At 43.7% G+C, this 25,762-nt stretch overlaps 1 protein-coding gene across 2 annotated transcripts in view; it reads right to left on the reverse strand.

Annotated features, from left to right (window-relative positions):
* Window positions 1-24,097, reverse strand: part of DNER (delta/notch like EGF repeat containing) — a 365,518-nt gene extending 341,421 nt beyond the window's left edge. The window contains exon 1 of one of the 2 annotated variants that reach the window (XM_054477662.2): window positions 23,680-24,097. In XM_054477662.2, coding sequence (XP_054333637.1) covers window positions 23,680-23,955 — 276 coding nt within the window. In that variant the 5' untranslated portion in view covers window positions 23,956-24,097. The remainder of the gene's footprint in view (window positions 1-23,679) is intronic. The other variant, XM_054477663.1, reaches the window with a different exon arrangement.
* Between the last annotated feature and the right edge of the window lie 1,665 nt (window positions 24,098-25,762).

A 25,762-nucleotide genomic window follows, 5' to 3' on the forward strand; every position in this document is an offset into this window, starting at 1 on the left:
TGAAGTTGCTACACCGAATGCATCCAATCTCCCTTCCAGCTCCATCACTCTGGGACTACTCATTCATTCACTCAACAAGCACTAATACTAAGTTATCAACTACGTTCAGGCACTGGTTCAAGGGCTTATACCTGTGGGAAAAAAAAATCTCTGCCCTTGTGGAGATTAAGTTCCAGCAAGAGACAGACAGACTGTAAATGATGGACCCAATGAAAAAGTAAGTTACAAAGGAGGTAGAAAGTGACAAACATTACGGAAAAACAGAGCAGGGTAATGGGGTTTGTGTTTGTGTGTATACATGTTTGTAGATCTTGGAACTAATATTTTATTGCTGACTGCAATTTTTGCTTATCACATTGCAATATTAAACATTATGCAATGGACAAGTTCATTCTTATCACTGCCCAGTTATTAAGAATAAATACATTATTCATTTTTAATGCTGTGTCAAAAGCATTAAATGAAAAGCTACAAGACTTTTTCATCATCAGTTTGAGTCTTTTGTTTCCTCTTAAGTTGGACCTGGTCATTCAGACCAACCATCCTGCTGAGAACAACTAAAAAGCTGGATAAGTGTTGTTTAAAGTACTCTGAAGGATGTCCAGCATTTGGGAAAGCTTTTTCTCAAGGAGTATCTGAATTTTCCAGAAGAGGTTGCTAAAATCCTGAGAAACTGAGAAAAGACAATAGTGGCTTCACTGAACTCTAAGCTCTAACCCCCTATAGTTAGATTTTGTATTTTATGCAGTTTGATGATCTTTGTATTTTAAGGAGAAGATTTAGTTCATTTATATTTACTTGCCAATATAACAGAGTTTATTTCTATCACGTCGCAGCCCTGGTTCACTCTTAATGGAAAACTACTATCCTTTGAGTTTCTAGTCCTAAATGAGGGGAGATAAATCAGGCTCCTGTGTTCTGAGATGTGAGATTTATCAGAGCTTCCCGTTCAAAGATTGGAGCCTAATAAATCTCTCCATATTTAGGGTTGGAAACTCAAAGGATAACAGTTTTCCATTAAGAGTGAACCAGGGCTGCGACATGATAGAAATAAACTTAATTATATTGGCAAGTAAATATAAAGGAACCAAATCTTCTCATTAAAAGACAAATATGAAACTGCATAAAATACAAAATCTACAGGCTATTTGCAAAAGACACTCTTTAAATATAAGGATACAAAAAGTCAGAAAGCAAAACAATTGGTTAAAAAAAAAAAAGATACATCATGCAAACACTAACTTTAAAAACTTCCAGTGGTGGACACATGACTGAGGCCTGACCAATCAGCAGAATTTAACCCCTCAGCCACAATGACTGGTTCAGAGATGCACATGTGACCCAAGTCAGTCCAACCAGAACTAATCTCAGGACTTTCCTGATCAACTGAAAATAGGGGCTCTCTGTTTCCCTAGGGTTGCTGGCAATATGAACAGTGTGAACCTGGAGCTGTCAGAAGAAGTCACTATTCAGAATCTGAGAATGAAGCCAATAAAACAGAAAGTGGACCCAAGAAATGAAGAGACTCATGGCCCAGGTGATATAAGTTGAGCTCCCAGACACTGCTGCGCCTACACTTTTCAGCCACATGAACCTACAGACTGCTTTGATGCTTAAGTTATTTGAATCGGGTCTTCTGTTGCTTGCAACCCAAAGGGTCCCGACTAATACATACAATGTGGAAGAACCCTGATCTGACCTGGTCTTCAAACCTCTCTGGCTTTCATTTTTTTCAACTCCAAGATGACAAAATTAGATATCACTTGATTGCTAAAGTTCTTGCAGGAGTGCTTAGTGCATGCATATTTAAGATACTATATGTCTACTTAATAAAAACCCAAACACATCATTGCATTTCTGGTTTATTCATACTCACTCAAACACAGATACCACACTCATCTTAAAATCAGTACTTCTACTGGCTTTCAGCTATGGTTAACCAAATGACTGAATCTTATATCACAAGTGATTATGCAAGTTGATTACCATTTTCAAAAACTCACTTTATCTTTAGAGATTTTCTGTAAGTTAGACTATAAAACTGTACTTTTAATGAGCAGTTACTTCTGAAAATATTGGGCAAAAGCATTAAGCCATGCATAAAAATTGCTTCTGATCTAAATAAAAATGGTTTTGGGGTTCATCTTAAAACAATGGCCTGCGCATCTAAGATGTCTTACTTGCCAAAAAATAAAATGATGCAATGATTACAGTTAATATTCCACTGTTTCAATTCATTCCACATAGTTTTAAACTGAATGGAATGTATTTGAGAACTGTGATCAACATCTTGTATAAAGTATTTTTCTTATATAAGGATGAGCAGATAGCTGTTATAAGAAATAACTATATGTAACATAATACATATAATTTATATTTTATAATATAAAAAATCTAAGAAAGCCCTGCATTTGTAGACAAAGGATTCCAATCTCAATGCACTGCTATATGTCTTGGGCAAGTCACCAAGAACCTCTGCGCATTCCAGTCTGATATGGTTTGGCTGTGTCCCCACCCAAATCTTATCTTGAACTGTAGTTCCCATAATCCCCACATGTCATGGGAGGGACCCAGTGGGAGGTAACTGAATCATGGGGGCAGTTACCCCCATGCTGCTGTTCTCATGATAGTGAGCGACTTCTCACAAGATCTGATGGTTTTATAAGGGACTTTTCCCCCTTCTTCTTGGCATTTCTCCTTCATGCCACCATGTGAAGAAGGACGCATTTGCTTCCCCTTCCATCATGATTGTAAGTTTCCTGAGCCCTCCCCAGCCCTGCAAAACTGAGTTAATTAAACCTCTTTCCTTTATAAGTTACTCTTTATTAGCAGTGCGAGAAAAGACTAATACAGTAAATTGGTACAACAGAGAGTGGGGCGCTGCTGTAAAGATACCCAAAAATGTGAAAGCAACTTTGAATCTGGAACCATTTGGAGGGCTCAGAAGAAGAAAGAAAAATGTGGGTAAGTTTGGAACTCCCTAGGGACTTGTTAAGTGGCTTTGACTAAAATGCTAATAGTGATATGGACAATGAAGTCCAGGCTGAGGTGGTCTCAGAAGGAGATGGGGAACTTGTTGGAAACCGAAATAAAGGTCACTCTTGCTATGCAAAGAGACTGGCAGCATTTTGCCCCTGCACCAGAGATCTGTGGAACTTTGAACCTGAGAGAGATGATTTAGGGTATCTGGAGAAAGAAATTTCTAAGCAGCAAAGGGTTCAAGATGAAGCAGAGCATAAAAGTTTACAAAATTTGTAGCCTGATGATGCAATAGAAAAGAAAAACCCATTTTCTAGGGAGACATTCAAGCCTGCTGCAGAAATTTGCATAAGTAACAAAGAGCCAAATGTTAATCGCCAAAACAATGGGAAAAATGTCTCCAGGGCATGTCAGAGACCTTCACAGCAGTCCCTCCTATCACAGGCCTGGAGGCCTAGGAGGGAAAATGGTTTTGTGGGCCAAATCCAGGGCCACCCCACTCTTTGCAGCCTTGGGACATGGTGCCTTGTGTCCCAGCTGCTTCAGCTCCAGCCATGGCTAAAAGGGGCAAATGTACAGCTCAGGCCATTGCTTTAGAGGGTACAAGCCCCAAGTCTTGGTGGCTTACATGTGGTGTTGAGCCTGTGGGTGCACAGAAGTCAAGAATTGACGTTTGGGAACCTCCACCTACATTTCAGAGGGTGCATGGAAACGCCTGGATGTCCAGGCAGAAGTTTGCTGCAGGGGCAGAGCCCCTGTGGAGAACCTCTGCTAGGGCAGTGCAGAAGGGAAATGTGGGGTCAGATCCCCTGCACAGAGTTCCCACTGGGGAGCTGCCTAGTGGAGCTGTGAGAAGAGAGCCACTGTCCTCCAGACCCCAGAATGGTAGACCCACTAACAGCTTATACCATGTGCCTGGAAAAACCACAGAGACTCAATGACAGCCTGTGAAAGCAGACGGAAGAGGAGGCTATACCCTGCAAAGCCACAGGGTCAGAGCAGCCCGAGGCCATGGAAGCCCACCTCTTGCATCAGCATGACCTGGATGTGAGACCTGGAGTCAAAGGAGATCATTTCGGCACTTTAAGGTTTAATGATTGCCCTATTGGATTTTAGACTTGGATGGGACCTGTAGTCCCTTTGTTTTGGCCAATTTCTCTCATTTGGAACAGGTGTATTTACCCAATGCCTGTACCCCCATTGTATCTAAGAAGTAACTAACTTGCTTTTGATTTTACAGGCTCATAGGCAGAAGGAATTTGCCTGGTCTCAGATGAGACTTTGGACTTGGACTTTTGGGTTAAAGCTGGAATTAGTTAAGGTTTTGGGGGACTGTTGGGAAGGCATGATTGTGTTTTGAATGTGAGGACATGAGATTTGGGAGGGGCTAGGGGTAGAATGATATGGTTTGGCTGGGCCCCCATCCAAATCTCATCTTGAATTGTAGTTCCCGTAATCCCCACATGTTACGGGAGGGCCCCCCATGCTGCTCTTTTCATGATAGTGAATGGGTTCCCATGAGATCTGCTGGTTTTATAAGGGGCTTTTCCCCCTTTTGCTCAGTACTTCTCCTTCATGCCACCATGTGAAGGAGGACATGTTTGCTTCCCCTTTCACCATGATTGTAAATTTCCTGAGGCCTCCCCAGCCATGCTGAACTGTGTGTCAATTAAACTTCTTTCCTTTATAAATTAGCCAGTCTCAGGTATGTCTTTATTAGCAGCATGAGAATGGACCAATACACAGTCTCATCATCTATCAAGTAGGGGAAATGCCTCCTCCAAAGAAATGTGAGGATTAAAACACATAATATAGGGAAAGGAACCTAGCATGTAGCCCTTCATGTAAGTAACTGAACATTTAACTTGAATCTGAATGTCCGTAAGAATATATTTATTATAAATCCCCACCCATGCCTGCCCCCACAGGATGGTCTTCAGTGTTTGGAATGTCTGAGCATTAATGCTCTGGTGGAGACAGCCCTGGGTGGAGAGTCAGCAAAGTCTAATCCTGACTTGGACATTCATTTCTTTCACCTTCATTTTCTTCTGCAGAATTAGTGAACTGACCAATACAATTTCTAGAATCCCTTCCCACTCTAAACATCTATGAAATGCATTGCTGTTGTAATCAGTACTCAGAAATGACCAGTGGTAGAGTGAGTTCCCCAAATTGCATTGAAAAACAAAGAACTCTACCTCTTTCCCAGTATTCCATAAAGCCAAACTCGTTAGTGTCAGACTGTGAGTAGAGCAGGCCTGGAAGACCCCAAGTTCTGGGAACGGAGGATGGATAGTAAGCTCAGGGTCATGCTGAGCCCTTGACCTGAGGATGAAATTGTTTATGAGCTTCTCTGGGCCTCAAACTGTCCAGAGTTGCCAGAACTGCTCCCTGATGGAGATTTGTTTCTTTGTTTGTTTGTTTGCTGGGGGTGGGAGAGATCTGTGCATTAGGAGACAAACTGAGCCAATAAAACACCCAGTTTGCACTCCTTTCTAAACCTCATTACTAAATCTCACTGCCCAAATCCTAATCCCTGGGAAATTAACAAGGCTTGGGTTATGGAAACCAAGTCTCCTGGCAGTGGTTGCTAAGCAACAAGTCATCTACAGTCTTTTAGCCCTGCTTTGGCTCATCAAGCACAGGGGGTCCCACCCCCAGCCCACTCAGATTTCTCATTTATACTGAGCTCATTAAAAAAACAGCAATATAAGTGCTCTAGGTCAACCCACATGAGCTAGTTTCTTAACAAACAAGTTGACTGGGATAGTATTACAACCCACAATGATTGATGGGGAGGCTCTATTTCTCTGCATGATGTATTAAATGTGCCTGAGGGGTGCCAGGTCCTAGGAGAAGGAAACTGACCAAATACCAAAGACCTTTCTCAAACCCTGTGCTGTTGCTTATAATCTGGACGGCCTTGCATAATTATTTTTTCAACTTTCTGGCCTCAGTTTCCTCTTCAGTGGAGTGAGGCAATTGGACCAATGACATCTAGGGCCACTTATTCCCAGTGGCTCAACACCCCAGCAAGCTCTCTGCTTCTCCCAAAGGAGCTCAGCAGACCACAGGAGTTAGCATAAGGCATAACTTACTGGAGTGGAGGGGCAGCATTCATGGCCTAGGCTGAGCCGGAGAACAAAGCTTCCCAATTCACAGGCTTTCTTGGGAGGGAGGTACAGGAGGCTGGGCCTTACATGAAGAGACGAGGGATTTAAGCCAGCAGAGTGTCCTGGGGAGCTGAGACCTCAGATCAAGGCTGGAATGGAGCTTTGGGGATGCTATCACCCAGGTAACGACAGTAGCAAGACATTAGTCTGGAATGCAAGGAGAGGCTGCAAGTAACCGTCCAGGGAGGATCCTGGGGCTCAGGTTGTGTAAGAAGATAACACAGATGGAAAGCCATCTGGTAGTTCCTCAAAAATTTGAATATGGAATTACCATATAACCCAGTCATTCCACTCTTAAGTATATACCCAAAAGAATTAAAAACCAAGACTCAAACACACACTTGTACAAGCACATTCATAGCAGCACTATTCACAATAGCCAAAGGGTGGAAACAAATTCAAATGTCCATCAATAGATGAATGGATAAACAAAATGTGATATATATGAACAATGGAATAGTACTCAGGCATAAAAAAGCAATGAAGTATGGATAAATACTGCAACGTGGATGAATCTGAAAAACATTATACTAAGTGAAAGATGCCAGACACAAACAGTCACATATTGGATTATTCCATTTCTATGAAATATCAAGAATAAGTAAATCCATGGAGAGAGAATGCAGATTGGTGGTTGCCAGTGACTGGGAGGAGGGAGGAATGGGGAGTAACTGCTTCATGGACACAGTGTTTCCTTTTGGGATGGCAAACATGTTTTGGAACTAGATGATGAACACACAAAATGCCACTAAAAGGTTCCCTTTAAAATGGTTACTTTCATATTATGTGACTTTTACTTCAATAAAATGTTTTAAGACAACACAGATTCCACAGATATACCTGGGATGGTTTATGATACAGAGAATCGGCGATATGGGATGATGAGACACCACAGGACGTTTCAAGACTCTTTATTATCTGTCTACTTCAATATGGACAAACTTCATTGATGTTCCTTTCTATGCAAGAAGCATCTTTCTAATGGAATGTGGTCAGAGGCCTAAGAATAGAATACAATAACTCTCCGAAGAAGCATGTTTCTTCCCAGGTTTCTCATTAGGAGTTTACACCAGGAGGCAAGCAGCCCTTCATCAGAAGAACCCATGAAGGAAGCAGGTGTACAGGTGAGCCCTAACAGGAAATAGACTCTTTTCTGGGAAAGAAGACCTGCCTCCAACTGAGGAAGGAGTTTTCAAGGCATGCGTGTAGAAGTAGAAGAGCAGGGCTGGGCACATTGGTTCACGCCTGTAATCCTAACACTTTGGGAGGCCAAGGCAGGGGGACTGCTTGGGACCAGAAGTTCAAGACCAGCAACATAGAGTCCTGGGCAACCTAGAAGGACCCCCGTCTCTACAAAAATAAAAAATAAATCAGCCAAGTACGGTGGCATGTGCCTGTAGTTCCAGTTACTCGGGAGACTGAGGTGGGAGGAACGCTTGAGCCCAGGAGTTCAAGGCTGCGGTGGGCTGTGATTGCGCTCCTGCTACTTGCACTCCAGCCTGGGTGACAGAGCGAGACTCTGTCTCTAAAAGAAAACAATAAAAGAAAAAAAAAGTGGAAGGGCAAAGTGAGGCAGGGAGACCAACTGAATGGCCTCTGTCAACAGCCTTGTACCCTGCTGGTCTCCATTTCCTGGACAACATTTGCAAGTCAATCATTTTTCCAAATATACAGGAGAAAGAAGAAAACAATCAAAAGCACACTCACATACTACCAGGAAAGATCTATGTTAGGAGAAAAAGCTCTTGACTTCGCCTAAATTCCCACAGGCTCTACTTGCATTTATGTGCTCTTCTAAGCATATAAAACATCTGTAGGGTCCGTGGAAAGCAAGGGAAGCAAGAAAAACCTTGCATAAAATCAACTTGTGATTTTTAAAAAGGTGTCAACATCGGTTTTTGGCATTAGGCTGTTAAGTTTGAACATAAAGATAACAATTTATTTTCCTTAGGAGACAAAAAGAAAGGTGACTTCCCCTTTAGTCAGTGTGTAGCTCCAAAATTTCCACCCTACCACATCCTACTCTCCCTTGGTAAAATAAAAACATAATAATAATATGGAATTTACTTCTCTCCAGCTAAAGGTTTATTTGGGGCCTCATAGAAACGCTAATATTCATTCTCCTTCCTCTGTTTTTCCTATTATCTCTCTCATTATGAGGCTTTTCTACAGAAATAAAACAATTCCCTTTTGCACAACCAAAAAAACCAATGGCCAATTTTAAAGAGTAAAAATGAAGATAGAGAGTCACAAAAACCCCTCATCAGGAGAAATAAGGCTGTTCTCAAGGGGAAAGCAGCTAAAAATACAATATGGAGAGTAAAGCATAAGGGAAATTTGCATTTTGCTGAATATTAGTGCAAGCCTTTCTGCCCAAGCCTGGATGAAGAACATTGTTTGAAATCAGACCATTACACCATCAAGAACTTTTAAGAAATACTCTATTATCCAATAATGCCATTAAAATTAACTTGGTGATTTTAATAAAATACTAAGGAACACATGACAATTATTAAGTGTGCTGAGTAGTTCTTAAAAAACAAAAAGAATCTTGATAAAATGGTTGCAGTGTTCCAGCCTCAATAAAAAGTCAAGACAAATTAAAAATATTTAAATATGATTTAGAAAATCTATGCCAACCCTTCTTAAAATAGGCATAAATTGAAGTTATATTTAATTGTACTTTTTTTGTTGTTTCTTTGAGACAAGCTCTTGCTCTGTCACCTAGGCTGCAGTGCAATGGCTGGATTTCAGCTCACTGCAACCTCCTCCTCCTAGGTTCAAGTGATTCTCCCACCTCAGCCTCCCAAGTAGCTGGGACTATAGGCGTGCACTGCCATACCCGGCTAATTTTTGTATTTTTAGTAGAGATGGCGTTTTGCTATGTTGCCCAGGCTGGTCTCGAACTCCTAGGCTCAAGCAATCCTCCCACCCCACCTTCCCAAAGTGCTTGGGATTACAAGCATGAGTCACCACACCCAGCTTTAATTGTACATTCTAAAGAAATAATAGAATCAACCTTATCAATACAAATCTTGGACAAAATAGAATTTTTCAAAAGCAAATTCTTGACTTGAATCTGCTAATTCTCAACATATTATACAGTATGGTAACAATATAAAGCATAGACTTCTACTTAAAATTTATCAGCTTCCCCATTGATGAATCTGGCTAAATAAGAACCAAAAATTATAAGCTTCTGAAGAGCAAAACAATGAGCATAAGCGAAGTCAAATGAAAAATGATACACGGGAAAAAGAGATTTACAACACAAAGGACAAAGGGCGAATTTAATTTCCTTCATTAACAACAAGCCATTACGAATCAATGGGGGGAAAATGTACAACCCAAAAGAAAATTAGACAAAAATAGGAACAGGTAATTCATAAAAAAAAAAAAATCTTCCCTCATTCATTATTTTTTAAATGCAAAGAAAACCAATTAAATATCATGTTTTACCTATCAGTTAACACAAAAAATAATGGGGGCTAGTAGGTATTCTCATATGCTGTCAGTAAATTTGCAAAATTCTCCAACCTTTTTGGATGGCAACTTAGCAGTATTTATTAGAATGCTTAATGTATATACATTTATGTCAATATGTGTGTGTGTGTATAGGGGTCAGTGCAACATTTTTTTTTTTTTTTTTTTTTTTTTGAGACAGCGTCTCACTCTATCATCCAGGCTGGAGTGCAGTGGTGTGATCTTGGCTCACTGCAACCTCTGCCTCCCAGGTTCAAGCGATTCTCCCGCCTCAGTTTTCCAAGTAGCTGGGTTTATAGGTGTGTGCTACCACGCTCAGCTAATTTTTTGCGACATTATTTAAAAACTGGAAATAATGTGCTTCAGTAAGGACTGAATATGTAAATAGTCACACAATGGAATACTAGTCAACCATCGAAAAGAATGGGTTTGCTTTCTGTTTTAAGATATGGTAGTCAGGCACGGTGACTCATGCCTGTAATCCCAGCACTTTGGGAGGCCGAGGTGGGCAGATCATGAGGTCAGGACATCGAGACTATCCTGGCTAACACGGTGAAACCCCATCTCTACTAAAAATACAAAAAAAAAAAAAAAAATTAGCCGGGCATGGTGGTACACGCCTGCAGTCCCAGCTACTCAGGAGGGTGAGGCAGAAGAATCGCTTGAACCCAGGAGCCACTGCACTCCAGCCTGGGCAACAGAGCGAGACTCTGTCCCAAAAAAAAAAAAAAAGATACGGTAAGATGCTCAAAATAGATTAAGGAAAACATTGCAGAACATTATGTATAGGTTGAGTTAGTTTTTATATAAAATAGTTTGCATGCATATAAAAGTATTTACATAGGCTTCACATATGCTCATACATACCAAGAAAAAAATGTAAAACTACACAGCAAAATGGAAACAGTGATTAGTACAGAGGGATGATATTGGCAGGAGAGGCCGAGGAAAGGGAAGGGAAGGTTACCAACAGGCCTTTTACACATTTCCACGCATTTATAATGCCTTAGCAGTTGGACAGTTACCCTTAAAAGGACCCATGAAGATGCAAAACTATGAGCTGATTTCATACTTTAAAAGCAAGTTAGCAAAATTTACCTTCTACAATTATTTGACAAGAATTTAAAGTGCAATTGACAAACCTTTCAGAAAAAAGCTGGGAATTGGGCCTTTGGGGTAAGGTTGCCATATTTAGCTAATGAAAAATACAAGTTTCACAGTTAAATTTGAATTTCAGATAAATGATGTACAATATTTGGGATACACTTATACCAAAAAATGCTCATTGTTTATCTGAAATTCCAGTTTAACTGTGCATCTGTATTTTGCCTGGGCATCCTACTTTGGGGTACTTCGAGGTCCCAGGCTAGCTCCTGGGCTGTGCCTTAGTCCATGCTCAGAAGTCCCCTGTATTCAACCAGCTGCCTCTTCCTCCATTCCAGTGGTTCTTTTACAGGTAGGCGAGGTCTTAAAGAATCTTTTGAAACTTTTGAGCCATTCCCCAGGAGAATATCTACATACAAAATTTGGCATCTCCAGGGTATGTGGGCCCCACGTGAGCCCCGCCCCACAATGGTCAGACCCAAGGACTCCTCCCACAGTCCATGGCACTGCGCACATGGCCAGCTATGAGGAAGTGAGCATGTTGGACTTTGAGGAGTTTAACCAGACTATGAAACAGCAAAATCACAAGACCTTTTTTGCCTTCTTTGCCAGTTCCAAGGACATCGGAGGTAACAGATAGAGCCCCAACGGCATGCGGGCCAAACCAGTTGTAGAGACGGGCTGAGGCATGTTTGGGAAGAATGTGCATTCATCTACTGCCAAGTAGGAGAAAAGCCTTATTGGAAAGATCCAAATAATGTCTTCAGGAAAAATTTGAAAGGAGCTGCAGTGCTTAACCATGGAACCCCAGAAAAACTGATAGAATCTGAGTGTCTTCAGGCCAACATCATGGAAATGTTCTCTGAAGATTAAGATTTGATGATGGCAATCATGCCTTGATTTCCTGCTCTGTTCTGGTAAACTGCATACCTGGTTTGAATTCACATTAGCAATAAATAAATAAATGATGATGGGCTGGGCACAGTGGCTCATGCCTGTAATCCTAGCACTTTGGGAGGTCAAGGCAGGAGGATCACTTGAGCCCAGGAGGTTGAGAACAGCCTGGGCAACATGGTGAAACCTTGCGTCTACAAAAATATTTAAAAATTAGCCAAGCATGGTGGTGCATGCCTATAGTCCCAGCTACTCGAGAGGCTGAGGCAGGAAGATCACTTGAGCCATAAAGGTTAAGGCTGCAGTGAGCCATGATCACATCACTGCACTTTAGCCTGGGCAACAAGTAAGACCCTGTCACCAAAAATAATAATGATGATGATGATTTTTAAAAAAGAGTATGTGAGTGTCCACACACTCTTGAAACCATCCACAGATCCCAGGTTAAGAATCCTGGTTCTGGCCGGGCGCAGTGGCTCACGCCTGTAATCCCAGCACTTTGGGAGGCCGAGGCAGGCGGATCACGAGGTCAGGAGATCGAGACCGCCCTGGCTAACACGGTGAAACCCTGTCTCTACTAAAAATACAAAAAATTAGCCGGGCGTGGTGACGGGCACCTGTAGTCCCAGCTACTCAGGAGGCTGAGGCAGGAGAATGGTGTGAACCCGTGAGGTAGAGCTTGCAGTGAGCTGAGACTGTGCCACTGCACTCCAGCCTGGGGGACACAGCGAGACTCCGCCTCAAAAAAAAAAAACAGAATCCTGGTTCTACCTCAGTGTGAAATTATACCCTGTTTTGGAGGATTCTTGTCATCTCAATATGTGCCTGGGAGAACTGCATTTCTCTAGCTCCACACCTATGCTATTCTAAAAAGCAAGTTCTAAAGGCTCTAGAGTAGCCAAAATAATTCGGCAGGTGGTGGGGAGAAGGGGGGAGAACATATTTACAGGACTCAACCTGATTTTAGGACTTACTATAACTACAGTAGTCTCAAGATAGTGTAGAATTGGCAAAAAGAGACACAAATGTAATAAAATAAAGAGTCCAGAAATAGACCCACACATGCTTGGTCAAATGATTTTAAACAAAGGTACCAAAATAATTCAGTGGAGATAGACAACCTTTTCAACAAATGTTTCTGAAACTATTAGACATTTGTAAGCAAAAAAAAGAACGAAAACTACCCATACATTGCACCACATATAAAGAGACTATCTTAAAATGAGTCAAAGACCTTAATGTCAAACCTTAAATGATACATGAGAAAACAGGAGGAGATTTTTGTGGCCTTGGGTTAGGCAAAGATCTCTCAGATAGGACACAAAAAGTACAAACCATAAAAGAAAAAATGGACCAATTAGACCTCATTGGTCTTTAAAACCTGTCCATTGAAAGACCTTGTTAAGAAAAGGAAGGGCTGGGCACGGTGGCTGATGCATGTAGCCCTAGCACTTTGAGAGGCCAAGGTAGGCAGATTGCTTGAGCCCAGGAATTTGGGACCAGCTTGGGCAACATGGTGAAACCCCATCTCTATTAAAAATAAAAAGAATTAGTTGAGTGTGGTGGCACATGCCTGTAGTCCCAGCTACTCAGGAGGCTGAGGTGGGAGGATTGCTTGAGCCTGGGAGGCAGAGGTAGCAAGGAGCCGAGATCACGAGTTTGCACCACTGCATTCCAGCCTAGGTGACAGAGTGAGACCCTGTCTCAAAAAAAAATGAAGAAAGAAAGAAAAGAGAAAGAAAAAGAAAAAAAAAAAAAAGAAAGGAAAAGGAGAAGCCACAGATTGGGAGAAAATATTTGCAAGTCGCATATCAAGTAAGGGACTTGAATTCGAATCAGAAATATGGAAAAACAACCTCAGAACTCATTTGAATAGACATTTCATCAAAGAAGAGGCATGGATAGCAAATAGCATATGAAAAGATGTTCAACATCATTAATCATTATAAAAATGCAAATTAAAACCAAAATGTGATACCACTGCACACTTATTAGAATAGCTAAAACCTAAATCACCAATGATATACCAAGAACTGACAAGGATGCAAGCAACTGGAACCCTCATTTATTGCTGATGGGAATGCAATGGTACACCTCTTCTGGAAAACACTTCGGCAGCATCTTCTAAAGTTTAACACGCACTTACCACATGACCCAGCAATCCCAGGAAATCCTAGTTATTTACTCAAGAGAAATGAAAACATGTCCACTTAAAGACCTGTATGTGAACACTTACAGAAGCTTTATTCATAATCACTACACACTGGAAACAAAACAAATGTCATCAGTTAATGAAAGGACAAATTGTCATCTAGCCATACAATGGATACTATTCAGCAATAATAGGAAACAAACAATTGATACATTAAACCACACAGATCCATCTCAAAAGCATTATGTTCAGTGGAAAATGCACATGTATGATGTTCTAGAAAAATGCAAAACTATAGTGATGGAAATCAGACCAGTGGCTGCCAGGGACTGGGGCTGGGGAGAGGTTTACTACAACGGGGCATAAGGAAATGTATAGGGATGATTGTCGTGGTGTTACACACCTGTGTGTCAAAATGCATAGAAATGAATGCCAAGAAGAGTGAATTTTACTGTATGTAAATTATACCTTAATTTTAAAAATAGTTATAAAATGAAAAGAGTCTGGGAATCCTTTGTGGAAGAAGCAATACAGCTAGTCAATTTGAAGCTAAAGATTTTGGTGTTCTTTTCATTGTTCCTGTATTGCATTTTCCCTTTCTAAAGTAATATACCTCGGACATATTTAACTTTTTGTCCTATTCTAATACATTCTATTGTACTTGAAAATTAACCACAAGGTTTTGCTCCAAATGACATATTGCAGAAATCTGACTTCAGTGCAGTGGGATACTAGGAGTAATGGTAATTCAGCCGTCCTCCACTCAGCCCCCATCAGCCCATTGCTACAGACTCTGTGCTTCAGCCATCTCATGGAAAAGAAGGACTAGATACTTTTCTTCTCTTGTGATTTCTTCCACCACAGAATGTCTTCCATAAAGGAGTTTTAATCTGCCTCCGAAACCCAAAATGTAATTACAAATGCTCCTTTACATTAACTACAAGGACCAGATAAGTACCAGTGTTGAAATTCTAAAGGACCTGCTTGCTTTCAGGAACTGTGAGCAAAAGATAGCAGACACGTTTCTATTTCCAAGCACCTTTCTTTCAAGTACAGTGATTTCATTTCTCAAATCCTGTTTTTCAAAAGCCCTGTGCCTTTTCTTTTCTCTTTAAGAAAGAAATACCTTAACATTACACAAACCCAAAACCTCCACACAGAAACTAAAACTTCCAGAATGAAACCACAACCCTCTGGTTCCCTTTTCCCTCTGGTGCTCACTTTGAAAGTCACAAACTATGGAGCAGTCTGAGGCACAGCAGTACAGTAAGAGTAATAACCCCATACTCAAAGCCACCATGCTTGGGCTCAGATCCCCAACTCTGTCACCAAGCTATAGGATCCCAGGTAGGTTTCCTTAGCCATAAGATGGGGACTCATATTCACTTTTATCAAAATAGCAGTTTGTGTTTATAGAGGGCCAGTTCTGTGCCACTTTCATCTTTCCAACCGTCCTGTCAATGATTGAGGAAATGGGGTTTAGGAAAGCTAATAAGCCTGTAGTAACTCAGTCAAGATGCTCACCCACACCCAAAACCCCTCCGGTTAGCATTTCTTTTCCCTGCCTCACACACTTCCCTGGAAATAAACTCTAACTATGGTGTCCAGACATGTTGGCCAAGGGCTGATATAAAAGGAAAAGTTCAGATCTGTCCAGGAAGACTCTAGAGATTTAAGGAATTTGAAGACAATGACTGTACTCTTTCCGTCAGTCCCAGGGCCCTACCTAGAGCCTAGGTAGAGGTAGCCATCAAGAGGGATGGAAGAGAACAAGAGGAAAAGGGAAAAGGGATAGGAGCCTTGGGCTAAGTCAAATAAATAAAAATGAAAACATAAACTCTTTCCACCAATGTTTACAGAAGTATTTAGGAGAGGGTCAGCCAACTTCTTCCTTTATCAAGGGCCATATAATAAGCATTTTTGGGCCGGGCGCTGTGGCTCATGCCTGTAATTCCAACACACTGGGAGGCCGAGATGGGTGGATCACTTGAGCTCAGGAGTTCAAGACTAGCCTGACCAACATGGCAAAACCTCATCTCTAGTAAAAATACAAAAAAAAAAAAAAAATTAGCCGAATGTGGTGGTGCACACCTGTAACTTTAGCTACTCGGGTGGCTAAGGCACAAGAATCGATTGAACATGAGAGGCGGAGGCAGCAGTGAGCCGAGATCACAACACTGCACTACAGCCTGTGTGACACAGCAAGACTCCATCTCAACAAATAAAGAAATATTTTCTGCACTACAGCCTAGGTGACAGAGTGAGACTCCATCTCAACAAATAAAGAAATATTTTCTGCACTACAGCCTAGGTGACAGAGTGAGACTCCATCTCAACAAATAAAGAAATATTTTCGGCTTTGTGAGCCATGCTATCTCTTGCAACTCCTCCTCTCTACCACTGGAACATGTAAGCAGCCACAGACAGCACTTACACAAACGTATGTGGCTGTGTTCAAAACAACCTTATCCTTGGACACTGAAATCTGGATTTCATATAGCTTTCATGCAATGTGAGTTTTTTTAATGTAGAGGCAAGGTTTCATTATGTTGCCCAGGCTACTCTTGAATTCCTGGGCTCAAGTGATCCTCTCACCTTGGCTTCCCAAAGGGCTGGGACTACAGGTGTATGCCGCCACACCCGGCCCAGATATTAGTTTGGTTTTGATTTTTTTTCGACCACTTAAAAATGTTAAAACCATTCTTAGTTGGTAGAAAGAACGGGGATGAGAACTGTGCTTTGGCCACCCTTGATTTAGTTCATCAGAAAAGGTGGTTTTTTTGTTTTGTTTTTTTTCCCCTGAGACAGAGTCTCGCTTCAGCCCAGCCTGGAGTGCAGTGACACGATCTCGGCTCACTGCAACCTCTGCCTTCAGGATTCAAGTGATTCTCCTGCTTCAGCCTCCCGAGTAGCTGAGACTACAGGCATGTGCCACCACGGCTGGCTAATTTTTTTTTTTTTTTTTTTTTTGTATTTTCAGTAGAGATGCAGTTTCACCATGTTGGCCAGGCTGGTCTCGAACTCCTGACCTCAGGTGATCCATCTGCCTCAGTCTCCTAAAGTGCTGAGATTATAGGCGTGAACCACAGCATCTGGCCACAGAAAAGTATTGTTAAAAGAAAGCTTTATTAGAAATATTAAAAGCTAGAGCTACTGCAAAGGATTTATTGAAAAATATTCCGCACTTCCCAGAACAGACCTGGCACAAGGGAAATGATTAAACAGATTAAATGTCTTCACATGCTTTCCTTCTCCTAAACACAATCCCTCCTCATATGCCTTGGATCTACCCCACAGGGCCCAGTGCCCTCCTGGTGCCCACAGCTGCACCCCACTAAGCCTGTCATTTATTCAACAGTGTTACGTAGAGCCTACTGTATGTAGCCCCAGTGCTGGGTTCCCATGCAACTGGGGGAGGAGGGAGCGGAGATTCTGAGAGCTCTTCCTCTTAAAGACAACTGCTCTAAGATGCACATCGTGATTATTGACTGAAGGTAGGTTAGTGTGTTCAAATAAAACACGAGGAGTGATTCCCTAATAGTCTAGACTGCCAGCTCATGCTCTCTTCACTGTTTTCTTATTGTTCTTTGCACTCACTGGGTGAGAAGAACAGAGGAGGAATTAACAGAAGTGAGCACCTTTTATCCGGTGTCTCTCTGATGGGCCAGGCACTGGGCTAGACACTTCCAAGCCACAGCAACCTTCAAGGTTGGCATCAGGATCCCATTTTCACAGATGATAAAACCAAGCCTCAAAGAAAGGAGTCACTTACCCAAGGGCACCCAGAGCCAGATTCTAACCCAGGCCTGACTCCCACGCTTGGACTCTTTCCATTCTAAGTTCACTTTGAGATGCAAAATCTATACCATTTGAGAAGGGTGTGGACCAGGAGTTTCCAGGCTGTGAACCTGACTGCCCTTCAGGCAGGAGTGACCAAGAGCAGGTGCAACTGTCATTTTTCTCTGCCACATGCTATATGCTGAGCAGGCTATGAAGGAAGATGATAAGAGTCTAGCAGGAGCTTCTCAACCCTAGTCACACAGTAGAATCACCTGGGGAGCATTTAAAAAGTACCAGTGCCAGGCCCCACCCTAGGCCAATTAAATCAGAATCTGGGGGACAGAGGAACCGTAGGACCCACTCGTTTTTTGTTCAAGCTGCCAGGTCAGTATAATACACTGCCAGGGCTGAGCACTAATGTGGGGGAAGCAGAGGAAGGGGTAAACATAAAGAAATTCTGTCTGCAAAGCTTTGCCACATTGTCGGGTTTTCTGTTTGGTGGGGGCAGGATTCTGCAGTCACTGCCTCTGGGTTAAGCAGCTCTGACCACAGCTGCCTACTGAATTGATAAGGATATCTAAAAATACAACCCCGGCATTCAGCTTTCTGACTCAAATACCCTTCAACTTCAGACTAGGTTTTCTTTCTTGTTTGATGCTTATCAAATGAGGGCATAAACAAAACCATTTTTGATGGTACCGTGTCACATGAGAAGCTTAAGCAAAGAAGCTAAAGACAGGAACACGTTTTTGTGAGGTGGCCAAGCTGAGAAGACTGATGCCTCCTAAGAATGCAGCAAGAATGCAATGCATGAAACAGGCAAATCATTCTGCTTTAATAACACCAAGAAAACATCAAGTTTCCTTCTTTTCTTAAAATTCTTACAAAAATTTCGACAAGTTTTTGTTCTTTCATTTCAAAAGAAAACTTCAAGTCACTGAGAATTTTCCAAGAAATCATTTATTTCAGAATAAAAAGCACACATTTATAAAAAGTTTAATACAATTAAATTTTCATTTTCAAAACATGTCATAACATAATTCATCCTAGTAGAGAGAAAAAGCTGTGTCTGTTCATTGAAGGAAGACAATCAAACACACTGAATAAACGAATATAATCATTTTATATGGGGAAAAATACAATCCTTTTCTTAGTATATCTTTTATTTGTGCAACGTGTTACCTTTTTTCAAAATGTTTTAAACTTCATTCTTACATACTTCTTTACACTTTTGAAAAGAACTTTACTATGTTCTTATTTGTGAGTTACATCATTTCTATAAAGAAAATAAGATAAGCATTGTTAGTCCATTTTAGAGATATGAACATTGAGGTTCAAGGATGTTCAATAATTATCCCAAAGTCACAAGAAGTTCATAGAAAAGCCAGAGAAAGAAGCAATGTCTCTTTACATCTCAGCTACTATTCAACATTTTGTACATACTACAATGTGAGTTTGTGTGTGTCTGTGTGTGTGCATATGTGTGTAAAGTCCAGTAACAAAGACTGATGCAGTACAAAGAACTAGAATTCTTTGTTAGCAAATCTCAATCAAAAATAGGTTCCTCTGAAGCAGACCATTGTTTCAAGTTAGCATGGTTAATCAGAAGAAAGGATTATAAAATCAGTTTAATAAGTAAAATTAACTTGCATGAAAAGCAGCCACACGTCCCCTTTTTACTCCAAGTGCAGAAATTAACACATTGTTATTATAATCCTGAAGGACAGGATCCTTAGGGAACATGTAATGAAAAAACAAACAGGTATCTGACTGCTTGAATATTAGGCAAATAATTATTTTATGAAAATAAAATAAGCTTTACAAACAAAGTAATACAAATGTAAATAGTCCCTTCTTTGATGGACAGCCCAATAGAAGGAGTTTCTGTATCACTCACCACAAAAGAAAAATTGGCCCAGCCACTGCCACCTGATACCTGCCTGCTTCCCCAAATGAACCAGAACAAGCAAGAGCAGCCTCAATTTCTAATCAGTTGAAGTTTTTTCAAACCTATCAGAAACTTTTTTTTATGTAGTGTCCATTTGCTTGTCATCACGGTAAAAATGACTTCAGCTAGGACTCAGAATTCCAACTCTAAGCTGAAGGTTCCTGGTTAGCAGGTGGCATAAGGAGAATCTGTGTCTTTGTCACCTCCGTGCCTTCTTATTCCAGCTGAGCACACTCATACAAGCTCATTTAGATCAAGACCGGACTCAGAAATCACTTTATCCCCTTTTTAATGATAAAACTCAAGGAGGTTATAGCTCTTGCTCCCTATTGTAACTGTGACAGGTCCAGGGCTGGATTTTCATCTAGGCACTCTTTAGATTCTATAGCCCTGTATCAAGCCAGCCTGGCTGGCTCAAATTCCAGTTCTCACACTTACTAGCAGTGCCACATTGGGATAGTCGCTTCACTTTTCTGCACTTCTTCTATAAAATGGGAGTAGAGACAGCACCCAGCTCATAGGACGTTGCAAGGATCAGCAAGTTATGTCTGCAAAGTCCTTGGAACAGTGCAGGCACGTGGCAAGTGCTTAAAAGGAGGGTGAGCTACCATCATCATCATCATTACGTATCTACAAATTAGATTTTCATATACAGTTTTAAAATCAGCTGAATTTCTCATGATTTAAGATGTTTGCATGTGTTAGAGGACTTTCAGGGCAGTATCAAAATGTGACCTTGGATTAGTCACTCAATCAAAATGAGCTTCATTTTCTACGTTTGACTAAAAGAGATGATGATACTTGTTCGATCTAGTTAAGGTAATTAGCATTTGAAATATGTGCAGAAAGTTTACAAAGAAAGAAATGTCACAGGTGCTCAGTGATTTACAGCACTCAATTAATTTAATCCTTCCCAGAACCTTAGTGTGAACATCCCACAGAGATAGGATGGACACCCACCCAAAATTTGGTTTGGACCCTGAGACTGAAAATGGCATGCATACACACACACACACACACACACAAAGAGGATATAAAAAGGTTTACTGCTGACATAATGGGGCTCTCTGGGGAGAGCAGGCAGCTCCCAAATGTTTTTAAATGGCTTCTGAGAACAGGGAAAGGAGACTGGCTTGTGGGTTTTGCTGCATTTTGGGGTTGGGGCTGGGGTAGCACAGGACCGGAGTTTGCATGGTTTGAACCTCCCACCAGCACCAAAGGAGGGAACCCCTGGGCTTTCTTATCAGCTTGTTTTGATGTGGAGGAAAAGAGGAAGGGGAGAGGTGAGGCTTTAAAGCTGTCAGCAGCAATCAGACATCAAGGAATGGAATCACTATCTTCATGAGGAATCCTATGAGGTAGGTCCCACAGATCCCATTGTTGAAGATGAGGAAATAAGACCCAGTAGTTTTAACTTCAGCTTGACTTAAAACCCACACGACCTACAATTCCCAAATCCTATGAGTTCCCATGACTCAGGCGACAAAAGAAGCATGTCCTGGACCCCATTGACTTACGCAAACTCAATCAGCCAACCACAGAAAAGCTAAAGACATCCTTTTAAAAAAAAAGCCTAAAGACAGCCATTTTAATCCTAATTTGTAGTTTATGATTTTCTTAAAATTTCCCCACACACAGAAAGAAACTTCAAGGTTAGGTTCTAATGTTACCATTGCTAACACTATTGTCTTTGGAGAAGGAGGAGTGATGCTCTGTTTAAAAGATCCTCTTCACATCCAGGTAAAATTCCATTTCCAATTTATCCAGTGAGCATGAGGTTCTATTTCAGCAACCACATAGTCTGCAGTGGCTAAGATCCATTTTCCTTATCTGTAATTGAATATGTGTAGTTTCTCTCTCCCTCTCTCCCCTCCCCTCCCCACCACCCCAGGTTTAACTTCTCTTTTGAAATTGTCTTTTGTGTTCTTTGCCGTTCCCATGAGAAATGAGTCTCAAGTCTTACTGCGAGATCATGAACGATTAAATTAAAATCATCAGGAATCCATTTTTATGGATTATAAGACCCTGAATCATCTCAGTAAGTTTTTCTGGGTAACCAAGTCCAATCAAGTTCCAAGTTCACTAAGCTTTCCTATGAGGATTACAGTAACTTCAGCGCTCTCTTCAACTCACACACCAGGGCATGCAGTATTGCTTCGGCTCAGGTGGAAGGTGTTCACACAGCTAAGCCTACCTCCAATGGGAGCTACAAAAGAAACCTGAATCTGTTTTGATCCAGTTGGTCCTGCAATGTTATGTATTAGTTCATGACTCTTCTGAATGAATTATATTATATATCAAGTCACTGCTTAGGACAAATCAAAATATTTATGTTTCTCTGTTAGTCATCTTTAGGCAGCACTAAAGAGCTCTTTTTCTTGAAGATATATCTATTTTTAGAGTCACCAAAAACCATCTCAGAGTTGTGTTAAATTCCCAGTGAGTCTTTCTTCTCATGTAAATCGATGTGCACTCTAACCTACCTTCTCCCATCCATTCCCACTAAACCCTAGGTCCAAATCAACTATTTCTTTGAAGGATAAAATTCAGACGTGTAAATATAACAGCAGTTTGACGGACACACTCAAACAATTCATTTCTTCAGGAAAAGTCATATAAATCATCAATCCACAGGGAAAATTAGCATGAGTCCATTCCTTGGTTTTTGATTTGCAGTTATTTTGACTTTTGCAAAAGCAAGATTTTGTTCTAATGGTTAGAATGGCTCTAACAGGCATTTCCCCCAGGAAGCTATCATGTCCCAAACCTACTCCTGATGCTCACATCACACAAATTCTTCCTCCTCCTCATCACCTCCCTTCAAGTAACTAAAGCTTATTGAAACCAGTAAACAAAGAGGAAGAGCACAATATTGAAAAGATAGATTCAGATTGCTAATTTGCTATTAAATGAAATAAAAAGACTCTAGATAAATGCAAAAAAATCTGGCTGTCAAGGTCAAGCTTCTCAATCCCGTTTACCTCTAAAAAATGTAAAACCTGTTACATTGAAAGGGCAGCCTTTTTCCCCATTGAAAGAACCTATTTGAGCATTCTCAAAGTAACTCTCCAATCATTGTTATCAAATTTATATGAAACAAACTCCTCCACCCTAAATTTAAGAAAGATAGTATCTGATCCCAAATATCGTCCATATTCATGTGGTTTAATGTAATCATTTCAGATAACTTCATTATTTGCCCTACCCTGCAATACAGGTTTGGGGATTTTCTACCTGTACACACAGTCCTACCAAATTGCCTACTGAAAATGTTGATGTTAATAGGTTTCACAGAGCTTTAACGGACTTGTAAAAGCCCCAGATATTATTTTCTGCCAAATTCCCCTGGAAACCCCAAATTCACGGGCGGCTGCTAGCTACATCCCATCGTCCCATCCCTCGCACCGCCCCACGCTTTCTGGCGGCTTCCCGGTGCCCTGCTCACGCCCCGGCTGCCAGCCCCAAGCTTGCGCCCCGTGGAGCGTCCGGCAGGAAGGGCGGCCCTGCCAGCGCCACGTACAATGCCCCCTCGAATGCCTCCGACTGTTCCAACACTGCTCCTAAGCTTAGAGAGGGCTGGTCGCAGGCCGAGGGGAGGCAGCTGCCCTCCTTGTCCTCTGGCTGCTTTGTCACAGCCCTCAAGGGCGGAGGAAGAGAAGGAGAAAGTGCCCCACCACCTGGCACGGGGCCCACCATCACTTGCCTCCCACACCGCACACCCTTTACACACACAGGGTCCAGCCGGACGTGGAGCGTGGACCACCTGGACACTGAACACCTCGCCGGGGACGCTCGGAGCGGGCTTCTCCGCGCTGCCAAGGCGGGCGCCGCTCAAGTGGTTCTTGGCTTGGCCCGGCCGGGAGGCGCGCGCCACTCGGTGGTCAACCGGAGCGTCTGGAGCCCCGCGCGAGGAGTGCCGAGCCCCGGAGCGGCACACCCCGAGAGCCCGGCGGGCCCCGCCCGGGAACCAGGGCGGGTAAGGGAATCAGGGTCGGCCCGGGGGTCCGCGTCCACGTGGGCCAAGAGACTGGATCCATCTCCTTCCCGAAGTGGGAAAGCCTGTGTCAGGCGTGCCCATTGTCGGGCAGCAGCAGCAGCAGGGCCGGCGGGAAGAGGCTGCTGGTCCCGGACCAGCGCCCCGCACCGCGCCCGCCGCTTCCACTCACCTGGCAGTTGGCGCCGGAGATCCCGGCGGGGCAGGTGCAGCTGTAGCCGGGCTCGCCGGCGGGTGCCGGGTGCTGCGGGTCCGGCTCAGGGCGCGAGGTGCACACACCCCCGTTCCGGCAGGGCTGCGCGGCGCACGGCCCGGGCGCGGACAGGGGCGCGGCAGGCACCGGGTTGGCCAGGGAGCTGCCTCGGGGCCCCGCGCCGAGCAGCAGCAGCAGCAGGGCCAGCGCGGGCAGCGGCTGCGCACCGGGCGCCTGGGCGCGGCGGGGCTGCATGGCCGGCCGGGAGGGCGCGGGAGCCGGAGCCAGGACGCAGTGACGGCGGCGGCGGTGGCAGTGGCGACGAGAGCTGCGAGAGCGACGGTGGCGGCTAGGGCTGCTCCGCGGAGCCGGGCGCCTCCTGCAGCTGCGGGGATCCGCGGTTCCCCGGGCAACGGCGGGCGGGGCCTGCGGGGCGGGGCGGGGCGGGGCGGGGCGAGCGGGGGGCGGGGCGCCTGGCGGCCCCGGTTCGGGAGCATCGGGGAGTGGGGCCTCTTTCTCCGCAGGGAGTTGGGATGGGGGTTGCAGGAAGACGACGCGGGACCCCATCCCCCAGGAGTGGGTCGAAGTCACGGGTGTGCCCAAAAGCAGCCCTGGTACGGGGAGCCAGGCGACGCTGGGGCAGGAAAGGGGCTGGAGAGGTCCACGCGTGCGGGAAGGGGGGCTTTGAGGGGCCTCCAGAGCCGGGAGCACCGGGTGCGCCCCAAGGCCCGGGCGGGGCCGGGCGCGGGAGGCGGCAGGGCGCCTCAAGGGAGGGGCGGCGCGCTCGCAGCAGCCACCTTTGGCCTCTTGGCGCAGAATCTGCTAGACCGCCGCGGGGCCCGGCCTTGCCTCATCCCCCGGGACTGCTCCCCTTCCCACAGCGCTTCTCCCGGCACCCCAAGCCCTCCCGCCCGGCCACGGAACCGCGCCCGACGCTCGCTCAGCAGCCGGGTTCGCCTGGAAGTGACCTCGCGTCCGCCAGGCGGACTCGGGGCCCTTGTCCTTGGTGCTGACCGAGCTGTCTCATTCTCGCCGGCCCTTTCCAGAGCGCGGGGCCTGCCGCGCCACTAAGGAATGTCTGGCCGCGCCGTGTGAGGGCGGGAAGAGGCCTCGGTGTCAGGCTGTCCACCCCTGTCGCTGAACCTAGGGGGAAACTGAGGCCCAGAAAGTCTGGATTCGAATCCAGTGGGTCAATTGACTCCCAGCCCAGAACGCCCGAAAGAACAGTTCAGAAGCCCAGGTTGGCAGAGGCCCTGCTAGCGGAAGGAATCGCAACAGGAGACTGTATAAAAGGAGCATTCGCTGTGACCTACTTGGGTGGGGAGGGGGGCTCTTCTACACGTCCTGGCTGGGCTGGCTGGTGCTGCGACCGCCAGGGAGGCTGCACTCCGCTGAATAAAGCGCAGCCAGCCTTGTCTCCTCCACCTGACCTTTCACAGTCTTTATTACCTGTGGGTTCCCAGGTACCTGTTACCTTCTTTTTAAGGTGGCCAAATGAAAAAAGAAAATGTGATTCCCCTGGATTGACAGTCTGGGCCACTTTTTTTTTTTTTAGTAAACACAAAAATAGCTTGTTTTGTTTTTTAAAAATATTAAAGTAAGGACTCCATGTGAACTTATGCTGTAGGTGTCACAGACGCCAGGGGCTGCTAAAAGTCCTCCAGTGGAAACAGAAGGCAAACTGCATGGCTTCTCCCTGTCCTGTTCAAACGCAGAAGCAAATGTAACACTTTTCTGCTTCAGGAGATACCTAAAATTCATGTGGCCATTGCAGGAAATCACTGAACCCCAGACAGATCTGCAAGTGGAGAATTCAGACCTCCAAGTGGATACAGTTATTACATTTTTTCCTCACACCTGCTGTCTTTCAATCTAAGACCTCTTCCTTTTGAAAATTCTTAATTTTGTGCCACGCCAGCACCCTCTGCTGGTACTAGTGTCGTCATTCAGGTGGTTTCTGTGCCCCTGGAGTTGCATTCTTTCCTGAAACTAACTTCTCTTACCTTAAATGCTGGACTAGTGGATAGTGCTCTTCATTCCCTTCCATCAAGACACACACACA

The sequence above is a fragment of the Pongo pygmaeus genome, chromosome 11 (assembly GCF_028885625.2).
Source record: "Pongo pygmaeus isolate AG05252 chromosome 11, NHGRI_mPonPyg2-v2.0_pri, whole genome shotgun sequence".
NCBI classification, from domain to species: Eukaryota; Metazoa; Chordata; class Mammalia; order Primates; family Hominidae; genus Pongo; species Pongo pygmaeus.